The following is an 11,814-nucleotide window of genomic DNA, read 5'->3' as shown; positions in this document are numbered from 1 at the left end:
TATAATGAGTTATCTCTGAATCAATTCGATTACGATCTGCTTCGTGTTCCACGTCATTTCAACGAATCGGAAGAAATGATCCTCTTCGATTTTTCCAGCGATTTCGAAACGCTGTATTCTGATTTTTTTCCAAAAAAATTTGTAGTTTTAAATTTTTGGAAAACTGAAAAACTCGAAACAGCGCCGTAAACGTTTTTTTTTTTAATAAAAATAATTCTCTAGAACAAGGCCGACGACGAACATTCTTTGCTTACATTTATAATGAAAAAAGTGGAGAGATTTTTTTTTCAAATTTTTTTACATTCATTTCAACGTTTTTTTCCTTTTCATGACAAACCTTCTTTCTTTCGATGCGTCAATCGATGACCTAGTTTGGAAGGGAATGGAAAAGAATTGGAGACAAATTAAAAAAAACGTTGGAAAAAAATCGAAAGCAAAATGGTTTTCTTGAAAATTGAAAAATAAAAAAAGTCGATTTGAGTTTTCAAAAATTCATAACTGAAAAACGGTTAGACTCAAAAATTTGCAAAAAAAACACAAAAGTGTCGTGAACCAAGAACTGCGACAAAAATATCGGAGGGTGATTTTTTTGGTTCGTTGGAACGAAGTGGAATTCCCCGTGTACAATAGCGATAATTGTCCGAACTAAGCTCGATGTAATCAGAAAAATCGAATTTATTCGAAAACTGGGCTACGAACTGTATGTTTAAAAATTCGTTATCTTCGCTTTTTTCTCTTTATCCGTTGAGAGTTCGAAAGAACTCGTCAAAAATCATCGCGATAATATCAATGGCCAAATCTAGCGATACGTAGGATCGAATCCTTCCCTTTTTTGGTTTATTGATTTTGTTTTTTTTTCGCGTTAACATCCGCTGGTAAAAGCTCCCATCTCCGACGCTAGGTTACCATTACACGTACAGACCATTCGAAAAGCTCGCTCCCACCGAGAGATGCCTCTCGCCATTTTTCTTCTCCCTAACAAGTGCCGAAATTTCGTTGATTTAAAAACCCCTCAATTTTTCCCAACGCTTCAAGTTTTTCGACTCGTCGAGATGTTTGCAAATTTTCCGGACAGAAAATCCGTCTCCCATCTCCCCCTTCGATTCCCTTTTTTTTTTTTTTTTTCTTCGTTCGTTCGTTGTTTTTTCTTTGCCCAACCGATTTTCGATAACATTTCAAACATTTTCGACGAAACCCGCGTACCGCTCGAAAAATACCGTTGACAACGAAACCGGCGGAGCGCCCCGGAAAATCGGCGGAAGTAAAACCTCGCATAAGCGACGTCGCGCGCGGATCTCGAGGTCGTATTTATTCGCGCATAAAAACGCCGGCACGATATTCGTGTTTTCTCTTCCGCGGCGTTGAATGCGAAAATCCGGAAGACAGGCGTCGTTGTTCGGAGGGCGTGCGGTTTCAACCGTCGCTTTGGCTCGAAATAGGCCAGCGGTGCGTAAAGTTTGGCGAAACAACCGCGCGTAACGACGGGACGGCTAATTCAACGGGCAAGACGCGTCGAAAACGACAGAGTCGCGCGACTTCCGGTCGAGCATTTTTCCGCGCTCTTTGTTCCCGGAGGGGGGCGAGCGATGCGAGGCCGGGGCCGGGGCCGGGACTCCTCGGGACGCGGTCGGCCGTCGGACGACGCGTTGAGGTTTTCCCCTCGGCTTAGACCAGATTTGCATGAGATTGGTACAGGTAACATCCTCCCACGGAAGCGCCCAACGTTTGCTCGAGACCCACAGACCCCAATATTGGCTCTGGCGGCAACGGGAGTCGATTATTGCGATCCTTAACGCACTACGTGTGCCTCACTTTCGTGACGCACGATCGCTTCCAACGGCAGACATAACCTCACCCGAGATCCGGACGCCGCCTCCGGAGGCGACGCGCGGCGAACAAATCGCCATTTCCACGATTTTCTTTATAGTTCGGGACTCCGGTGCCCGAAGGACGACGGATTCGGAGGAGGAAGAAGCTTATCATTGGTGGAGAGATGAGGGGAGGGGGGGGGGGGGGAAGGAGGAGATGCAATTTTTTGGATTCAATCGCACGTGTGTCAGATTTATAAAATCTGGTGTACGCGATCCGACATGAGGTGAGTGAAGGAGAACCGGGATTAAAAGAAAGGACGCCATCTGGCGGGTGAAGAGAAAAATTATTCACCCCCCGGTAAACCCCCGGTGGAGCGTTCAAACAATGAGGGTATAATTCCCCTGCAGTATCCGGCACAATAACGCGAATTCTTATCAAGGATATGAATAATTACGTTCAATTCTAACGAGTTCCGGATGAAGTGTACAGGGCACACCTGTGCAATTCCGTCAATGTTTATACGCCGTTTATCAAACAATCGTTACGTAATTAACAATGAGACTTCTGTCAACACGGATGCTGCACACGTGAGAAGTACCATAACGGAGCGCTTTATGTGCACAATTTGTTGATCCGGCAGGTGTGAATCGAATCGTCTCTTATCGGAATTTTACCGGTAATTTCTCGGTGGAAAGAATATGATAAAAAGTCGAATGTATCCGTTGCACAGTCCCCTGCTGATCGTCGGCCATTTTGTTAATTGGACAGAATCGAATGGTATGACCTGGAGACGACGATTTCTGTTTTTTCTTGCAAAAATTATCGATAATCTTCCAGCGATATCAATAACTGATCAGGATGTAGATTTTCAGCCCAAAATTCTCGTTTCTTCTTCTCCCTAGACAATAAATTGGATCAAAGCACCGTTGGACCCGTCGCCTGTGATGTGGAAAAATATGAGGGATCCGCCATGTTTGTTATAATATTCCAACAAAGTTTGTAAAACGGATTAATTCTTGGTAAAACATTTTTGAATTCCTTTCCCCAAAGGTAGAGAAAATAAGAGAACGACAAATACATCAAGTTGGCAGGTATACGTGTGTTGTAAATGAACACAAATGTTTACTCACCTAGGTGGAAAAAGGAAAAAACAACGCTAACTTGTATAAAGATTGCGAGCGGAAGAAGAGTCAGTTGGTCTCGAGACATCGACTGAGGAGGAGAATTCAAACGATTTTTTTGTTGAAATTCGGAAAAATCGTTCGAAAACTATAAATAAACCGTAGAATCAGATCAGAATATTGAGACACTAGAAACGAGGGCGAAAAGGTATACGGAACTTTGACCTTTTTTTGTTTCTATTTTATTTTTTAAAACCCCAAATTCAATTTTTAATTTATCAATACCGCCAAATCTTATATTCTCCCCTTCTGAGGAAAAGAATGAACAGCCTCGTTCTTTTCAGAATTCGGAAAATAAATTCTAAAATCAAATTCGCTCAGAGTTTTTGAATTCCCGCATGGAATCGAAATACGTCAACCATCCGATACAACAAAACGGTGCTAATTATTCCGAATAATTTTATTCGATAAATCGTCAATTTCCGCCGATCAAAATGCGCGATTCCGAATCACTTATGCCACGCGATTGAAATTTTGCATCGCAAACTTAAAAAAATATGTCCAGCACCCGAATAGATAACGTTTATACCTTTAAACTTTTTCTCTTCCAAACAAGCGTTGGAATTTCGTCCAAAATCGTCATTCTCGTTCGGATTCCATCAACGGTACGGTCGACCTTCGAATTTTCCGCTCGAATTGTCCACGTCGAATAATCGACCATGAGCTGGTACGTCGTCCTTCTTCTCTCAGGACTCCTCTGCGTCGCAGGAGTTCATTCCTACTACACGCCGTGCTCGGGTTCTTGCAGTAAGTTTATCATTTTATTATCAAAATTAAAGCGCGGATCGTTTAATCGTCATTTATTTGTTCATTCCTTTCTAGATCGCAGAGTCAATAAAAGCTCCTTTCGATCTTTACATTGCATTACATTATAATCGTTACAGATTTAATATTGTAATTGGTATAATAATAATAATAATAATAATAATAATAATAATAATTTGATTGATCATTCGTTCGAACCGCTACAGGTATAAAAAAAAAAAAAAATCAAGAAAAGATCAACGAACTTATGAATTTAGGAACAATGATAATTTTGAAATTCTTTCCATTTTTTTTTTCATACGTCGCAGCCAAGGAGGCGTCCTCCGAAGTCCTGGCGGGAATGAAGCTGATATTTTACAACGGGTAGGCGTCCACTTGATCCCTGCGAACAATATTGGAGAAAAATTTTGAAGCGTCGTTTTCGAAAAATGAGAAGACAAAGTCGTTTGATCGTTTATTTTTTTCTGATCCAAGGCGAACGGAGAACGAAAACGTTAAAATTCCGATCGGGGAGGCCGGAAGACTTCTGAGTCTCATCGATTCTAAGAAACCAACGGTGATTTACGTCCACGGCAGCTACGACAACCAAAGTCCGAGGCACGCGACAACCGTAGCCGTTGCCAGAGGTGATTCGGCCGGGCGAGCGAAAACCTCGGCCACCGGCGAATCACCACGCGCTAATTTCAATGATTTTCTATTTCACAGCGTACGTCGAGGCCCAGACGAGCAACTTCGTCGTGCTCGACTGGAGCAATATTTCCGGCAAATCGGGTTCTTATTTAGTGGCGAGTGTACCGGCGGTGGGATCGGCCTTGGCGAAGGTCGTGGCGACGCTGGCGGATGGTGGTTTGACGTCGTCGACCTTGACTCTGGTTGGACAAGGAATGGGCGCTCACGTAGTGAGTTACGCTGGACTGTACTCGCCGAAAAAATTGACCAAAATCATCGGTGAGTCGAAACAAAACGAACGAGAAAAATAAATAAATATGAGACATTTCGTCGGGTTGGGTCGAGGATTTCGATTCATTTGGAATTTTGAAAATCTACACTCAGTAATAAAACTGATAACATACCGGAGACTCGGCGAAATAAGGCCGATTTTCAAAATGCTGTAACTTTATGAAAAAAATGTCGAAAAAAATCATGACGGTGAGCGTTTTGAACGTTGAAACTCTGACTTGAAGATAGTTTTTGAAAATTCTTCTCAAGGTCATTTTTGACGCCGTGGCATAAATTTGAGCGCCGAGTCGCGAAACTTCGGGAATAAAACAAGTTTTTCAAAGTTCTCCACGGAGCTTGAAAAAAATCGCGGAAAACTTTTAAGATAGCCATTTTGTAGCCCGAAATTTCTTCTTCAAAATGACCTCCAAAAAGTTTCACGCGCGATTTTTTGATACCGAGTTATTCAATTTTTAAGATCGAAAACGCAGTTTATCGATTGATTTTTTGGCCCGTGCGAGGTTGGCTTGCGTCTACTCGTCGATCTTGCCCCCAATGACATGCCTCGTCTAAAAATTGAATAACTCGGTGTCAAAAAATCGCACGTGAAACATTTTGGAGATCATTTTGAAGAGGAGATTTTGGGCTTCAAAATGGCTACCTCAAAAGTTTTCCGCAATTTTTTTCAAGCTCTGTGGAGAATTTTGAAAAAAATGGTTTTATTCCCGAAGTTTCGCGACTCGGCACTCAAATTTATGCCATGGAGTCAAAAATGACCTTGAGAAGAATTTTCAGAAACTATCCTCAAGTTGGAGTTCAAACCTTCAAAACGCTTCCCTGAACGATATTTTCCGACAATTTTTCATCAAGTTAAACAATTTTGAAAATCGGTATTAGGTATATTGCGTAGTCCCAGGTGCGTCGTTAATTTTGTCGCTGACAATGAGTGTAAATTACCATTCGTTCCCTCTCTATTATTCCTTCGCCGTTTCTCAAAACTTCCGTTTTTTTTCCCCAAGGTCTCGACCCAACGACCAACGCACCCGAACGCACTCTGAGCAGCAAAGACGCCGAGTACGTCTTCGTCATCCACACGGCCGTTGGAGGTTTGGGATTTCGACACAACCGCGGCGTCCCCCTGCAGATCGGAACCGCTGATTTTTACGCCAACAACGGAAGACCCGTGCAACCGGGATGCCGGGCGACCATGACAGGCGGTACGCGTCCAAAAATTCCGCGTCAAAAATTTCTCCTTCGCGATATTCGGCGCCGTTCGACCTCCGTTCGTTAAATCAGCTGCCGACACGTTTTTTTCCCCCTTTTCAGACTACTGCAGCCATTTCCGAGCGGCTTATTTGTTCGCGGAGTCCGTTCGCAACCCAACGGCCCTCGGTGCCGTCCGTTGCGGTGACGCCGAATCTTTCAATAAAAAATTGTGCGCGGGAAACAGCGTGGAATACTTGGGAGCCGGGACTTCGAAATCCGCGTAAGTTTGCTCAGCTTTGTTGTTGCTGTTGTTGTTGTTGTTGTTGTTTTTTTTTTTTTTATCAGAGAATCTGAGAATTTCAGATCAAGAAAAACGCGAAGGCGGTGCGCAGTCGAGCGGCCGAATCGCGAAGCCCCCGACCGTGAGGTTAGGTCGGGTTTCTCGATTCCTTGAAAAATTCCAAAAATTTCAAAAAATTCAAATACGATTTCAGATCGGGAAGATATTACCTGTCGACGAGCGACAGACCACCCTACGCCCTCTAGGAAGGTACGCGGGACGATCTTCTCATCTTTGGAAACGTCTCTCGATATTTCTTTGATTTTGCTAACGATTCGGTCACGTGTTATCCGCACCCCATAAACTTGTTTCGATTACTTTCGTTCGACGATCACTGAATCACCAATTTCCTCGATTCCGTTGGGCCGAGGTGTCCCGCGAATCGATTGTCGGAATTTCGAAGGGTGAGAAAAATTGGAAAAATCCTAAAGATTATTTTACAAAAAGGGCTCTCGCGACGGTTGGAAAATTGCGAGACGGGACGTGGCTCGCGTTTCCTTACCTTCGGGGGATTACTTTCTCGCCGGGCGACTCCTCCCGTCATTTTTCTTTAAAAAGTAAGGAAACGACGCGGCAACGAGAACCCAGAAATGCGAACGCCGCTCTGCAGCATACCATTTTTTCTCGCGAGCCTTGAGAATAATACAAACTTACACGAATATATATATATATATGTGTACGTGTGTAAACAATGCGGAAAATATTCTCGAGCTTGTACAGTCCACTCCGGAAAGGTTCACCTGGTGGTTTCCTAGCTGGCGAGATATCGGAGAATTTTATCGCACTCGCCGAATCTCCGCCGCACGAAAATGAAGTTCCGAATTTCGAGCATCGTTTTTAGGTTATGAGCGGAATCTCTGTATCGTGACTTTGGTAGCGGGCGAGGCTGTTTATTTGCAAAGGTTATAATCGAGTGAAGCGGCGCGGAGGGAAAACCGGGGGGGGCGGGGAGGGGGGGGGGGGAATAAAATACCCGCCGGTGGCTGGGGCATCGGGCTGCAGGTCCCGGTCGCCAGGTTCCGTATATTACAGCAGAGGAAGGACGAAGCTTTCAAACAGCCGCGTAATATGATTACCGAGGAGCTTCCGTCACCGATGGTTCAAGGAGGTGAGACCCCGCCCGTCCCTCTTCTTCCTCCTCCGTTTCGTCGCACTCCTCCCGCTACCCCTTTGCCGTCGCGACGTCGAAGCGCCTGCGAATTTATGAATTTACGGTACGCGGCTGTTGAAAAGATGGCGGAAAAAAAAACACGCCTCCAATAAACCAGAAGGAACGCTGTGAGAGATGCGGACAATTTTTACTTCGTTCCGCCGTGAAAGAAGTATATATATAGGTAAGTAGAATGCGAGGATATTTTTGTTCTCGTCGCTATCGTTTTTCGAGGTTAGGTTTGGGAAATTTCCGCAGCGGAATTAGAGGAGCCAAAAATCGGATGCGGCAGACAATTTTAATTCCGTTTCGCCATAAACTACGTATACATATATGTAAGCAGAATACGAGGATAATTTTGTTCTCGTCGCTATCGTTTTTAGGTTAGGTTTGGGAAATTTCCGCATGGGGATTCGAGGGATTAAAAACCGGACGCGGCGAAAGATTTGTAGGTTAGGTTACAAGCTTCTGAAAATTTCATTTATTCGATAACGTGGAACACAAGTGATCCGATTTGCCTGGGACTCGGTGAACTCGATGAATCTTCGCAGTTGTTGAGTCGAGGGGAATAAAAAGTTGAATGAAAATCGCGATCACGTCCCGATTCTTCTTCCAAGTTATGGAAATAAGGTATCCCGGAACGATGTATCTCGACGCTCTGACAGAAACCACCTTGGCACAGTATTCGTAACGTCGCTATGTAATAACGTCGTTATGTGCCAATTACATGCACGCCGCTTCGCTAACTTAGTTTGCCTCGCAATATTCACTTGGCTAACTACGCCTACAAACTACGAGCCTCCGCTACACGCAAATTCCTATAGACAGACGCGCACCTACCCTATCCAAAAGCGTGGAGGGCGATTACTTTTCCCACAGATGATTCCCGTTCGCCGGATTTCTTCGAAACTCGCGAACCTCCGCGGCGAGAGTCTCGCGTCGACAAATTGGAACTCCTCATCTTCCGAACGACGACGGCCGAAATGTGTGAAAATTTTTTTGTTTCTGCTACCCGATACCGCGAGCTCTCCGGCCCGCCGATTCGGTGACCTTGGACGAGACCGAAATATTTGTGCGGTTCACCGCGGGCCAATAGGCCAGGGGTAAGTGAGGTCGGTCGCGATCGCTCTTCGATCACCTGCGCCGCGATAGTGCCGAACAATTTTCGCTTTGTACAGGTGAGTTGTCGACTTGAAAAACCAGGTGGATAAACAATAACGGAATATGCAACGACCTCGTCGTGTCCGAGATAACGTTAACAAGAGTCGCGCTTCGTGTTTCGCTCGCGACAGAAAATTTGCGCACACGGTTGCTGAACGGTGTACAGGACGCTTCAAAGGTGCCGCGAAACAAAATGGCCGACGGACGGACGGCGGGCCGGAAATTACCGAGCGACTTTTCCGTCCGTCCGCCGGCGATCGCCCCGGAACTCGTCGACGCTCGGGAGCTATCGGGGTCGCGCTTCGGGCCTCCCTTCGGAACCCCGTTTTTACGGACGGTAAGTTACGACCGTTCCTGAATCGCCCTGTACACCGGCGACTCGAAGAGCGAATAGGCGCCGCGCGCGGCGTTTACTCGCCCCGTCCTTTTTTCACCTATAAAAACCTAACGCGTACCGCGCGCCCGATTAGTTCTACCGAAGATATCCGATATTCGTGGCTTTTTTTTTCTCTTCTTCACCGTCGAAAAAAATGGACGTGGCCAACGCCTACACGGCGCTGGACGTCGCCTTCAAGTTCGGCCCGCCCCTCAGCTACCTGGTGTTCTTCAACATCCTCATATACCACCTGCGACCGGACATAGTCGACGAGAAAAATCGCCCGAAGAACGTGCCCGCGATAAACCTGGACTCCCGGGAGTACGACTTCGTGGTGGTCGGGGCCGGCGCGGCGGGTTGCGTGATCGCCAACAGATTGACGGAGAACGCGAACTGGACGGTTTTGCTACTGGAGGCCGGCGGCGAGGAGCCGTACTACACGGACGTACCCGCGACCTACCTGAGCCAGCAGAGGAGCGACCTGGACTGGAATTTCGAGGCCGAGCCCTCGACGACCTACTGCAAAGGCATGACCGGTAACAGGTGCAGGGTGCCAAGGGGCAAGGCTCTCGGCGGCAGCAGCACGATAAACTCCATGCTCTACGTGCGGGGTAACAGGCGGGACTACGACGGCTGGAGGGACCAGGGAAACCCGGGATGGGGCTACGAGGACGTTTTGCCGTATTTCACCAAGTCCGAGAACGTGACGATCGGGGGACTCAGGGGCTCGCGGTACCACGGTACCCGGGGCTACCTCGGCGTCGACTACTTCAGGTTCACCAGCGGGATGGCCGAATACTTCCTGGAAGCTGGACGCCAGCTGGGCTTCCAGGTGGTGGACACCAACGGCGAGTCCCAGCTGGGCTTCACCCTGCCCCAGCTGACCCTGACGAACGGGCTCAAGGCCACCGCGTCCAAGGCCTTCCTCCGCCCCGCCGCCCGCAGGAAGAACTTCTTCCTCAGCGCCCGTTCCATGGTCCACAAGGTCATCGTCGACCGGAAGACCGGGACCGCCGAGGGCGTGAGATTTCGCAGGGGCGGCAAAATGTACACGGTACGCGCTAGGAAGGAGGTGATCCTGTCAGCGGGCGCTATACAGTCACCCCAGCTCCTTATGCTCTCGGGAATCGGTCCGAGGAAGCATCTCGAAGAGATGGGGATCCCCGTGGTCCAGGAGCGCTGCGGCGTCGGTAGGAACTTCCAGGACCACGCGCTCATCGGGGGTTTGGTATTCCTGATGGATGCCCCGCCGCCCGAGAGCGACCCGAACATCACCGACGCCGAGAACTCGGCCGCGGCGCGCAGGTTCCTCGAGGACAACGAGGGGCCGATGATGGACCTACCGGAAATCGAGGGGATGGCCTTCGTTAATTCGAGGTGAAGTCGGACGAGGGGCCCACCGGGTCCCCCGAGGGAAAACGAGAAGCTCAATTGTAAACACCTCGCATCCGCAGGTTCACCACACCCGACTATCCGGACATACAGTTCCTGTTCGGCCCGCAGGGCGACAACTTGGGTGGCGATTTTTACCCCAGACGAAACGGCGGCATCCGAAAGGAGGTGTACGACAGCCTTTTCAAGGGCGTAGAGGACATCCGATCCTTCCGGATACCCGCTACCATCCTCAGACCGAAGAGCAGGGGCTACGTGGAACTGAGGAGCGCCGACCCCGAGGAACATCCGGTGATAGTGCCGAAATTTTTCGACGACCCCATGGACCTCGAGCTGCTGGTGAGCCGCCATTTTGGTTTTTCTCGACGAGCGAAAGAGGCGCCACTGACCTCGTTGTTTTCCTCCCCCCCCCTGCCCCCCTTTCCGTTCCAAGGTCGAGGGGACGTACATGGCGGAGAAGGTGAGCCGGACGCCGAGCATGCGGCGTTTCAAGCCGCGTCTCAACAGCAACCCGATAAGTCCTGAGTGCGCCAAGTTTCCGTTTTTCTCGAGGGATTATCTGAGGTGCCACGCCAGGTATTACACCCAGACGGCGGAGCACCCGAGCTGCACCTGTCGGATGGGACCGGCGGACGACCCCATGGCGGTCGTTGATCCTCGGCTCCGGGTTTACGGGATCAAAAATCTTCGGGTGATCGACGCTTCGATTATGCCGAACATCACGTCGGGGAATACTTACGCGCCGGCTATGATGATCGGCGAGAAGGGGGCCGATCTGATCAAGGAGGATCACGGGGCGCGACGATAACCTCGAAATGTCGAACTTCCGAACAACTGAATAGTGTAATCGAAAGTTTGGCAATCGAGGAGCATTTTTTATTCATCCGAAATTCATGAATGATCGACGCAAGGGGGGCGAGAAAGATTCCACGGTGAGGTGGGCAGGTGGGGGAGGGTGGGGCACGACGGCCCCCCTTAAAAATTTGATAAAAAAACTTTTTTTTTTCCTTTTCGGTCAAATCGTGTTGCCGTTGATGTTTGAAAAATGTTTCTAGCTAATCTGCGATATCTGGGACAAAATAGACCACCTAAAAAAAAAATTATTTTTTTTTTAAGATTTTTTTTTTTTTTTGGAAGGGGGGCCGTCGTGCCCCACCCTCCCCTATTGAGTATATCTACGTTTGATGTTTTCATGAATTATTGCAAGGCGGAAGATAAGCTGGAGGTAACGCGTATGTAATTAACACATATAGTCGCGTTGTTGATACGGTTGCGTGAAATATTGCGCATTCGTATCTTAAACATGCATTTTTATCACTTCCGTCCTTTTTACGACCAATGTAATGTGCACTATTTGACGATAGACACATATGTATAATAATTTGCGATAACGCATTTCACGTGAAATCCGATGAAAGTTGTTGTTTTTTTTTTTGGTTTTTTTTTTTCTTTTGTCTGTAACGATACGAACACTGACCGTGACAGTCGATGT

The 11,814-nt window shown here is 47.6% G+C and overlaps 3 protein-coding genes and 1 long non-coding RNA gene across 4 annotated transcripts in view; 3 read left to right on the top strand and 1 right to left on the bottom strand.

Moving 5' to 3' along the window:
- Window positions 1–2,987: 2,987 nt before the first annotated feature.
- Window positions 2,988–6,560, top strand: LOC105683506 (phospholipase A1 VesT1.02-like). The gene is made up of 8 exons (XM_012396183.2): window positions 2,988–3,141; window positions 3,550–3,740; window positions 4,067–4,121; window positions 4,233–4,384; window positions 4,464–4,706; window positions 5,717–5,914; window positions 6,024–6,183; window positions 6,398–6,560. The coding sequence occupies exons 2-8, from the start codon at window positions 3,653–3,655 to the stop codon at window positions 6,447–6,449; spliced, it is 948 nt and encodes a 315-aa protein (XP_012251606.2). The 5' UTR covers window positions 2,988–3,141; window positions 3,550–3,652; the 3' UTR covers window positions 6,450–6,560.
- LOC125501913 lies at window positions 3,779–8,370 on the bottom strand. The gene is made up of 2 exons (XR_007279649.1): window positions 8,234–8,370; window positions 3,779–4,140 (listed from the first exon to the last, which is right to left on the bottom strand). It is a non-coding gene; the product is annotated as an uncharacterized LOC125501913 (long non-coding RNA).
- On the top strand, window positions 7,204–11,184 carry LOC105693787 (glucose dehydrogenase [FAD, quinone]-like). The gene is made up of 3 exons (XM_012413940.3): window positions 7,204–10,307; window positions 10,385–10,661; window positions 10,756–11,184. The coding sequence occupies exons 1-3, from the start codon at window positions 9,085–9,087 to the stop codon at window positions 11,128–11,130; spliced, it is 1,875 nt and encodes a 624-aa protein (XP_012269363.2). The 5' UTR covers window positions 7,204–9,084; the 3' UTR covers window positions 11,131–11,184.
- The window catches only part of LOC105684959 (5-hydroxytryptamine receptor 2A), a 46,305-nt gene continuing 45,610 nt past the window's right edge, over window positions 11,120–11,814 (top strand). Inside the window, exon 1 of the mRNA XM_048659057.1 lies at window positions 11,120–11,254. The gene's annotated coding sequence lies outside the window, so the exon portion shown is untranslated. The remainder of the gene's footprint in view (window positions 11,255–11,814) is intronic.

This window comes from Athalia rosae, chromosome 7 (assembly GCF_917208135.1).
Source record: "Athalia rosae chromosome 7, iyAthRosa1.1, whole genome shotgun sequence".
NCBI classification, from domain to species: Eukaryota; Metazoa; Arthropoda; class Insecta; order Hymenoptera; family Athaliidae; genus Athalia; species Athalia rosae.
The sequence above is the reverse complement of the archived record's forward strand: the minus strand, read 5'-3'. Positions and strand labels throughout refer to the sequence as shown.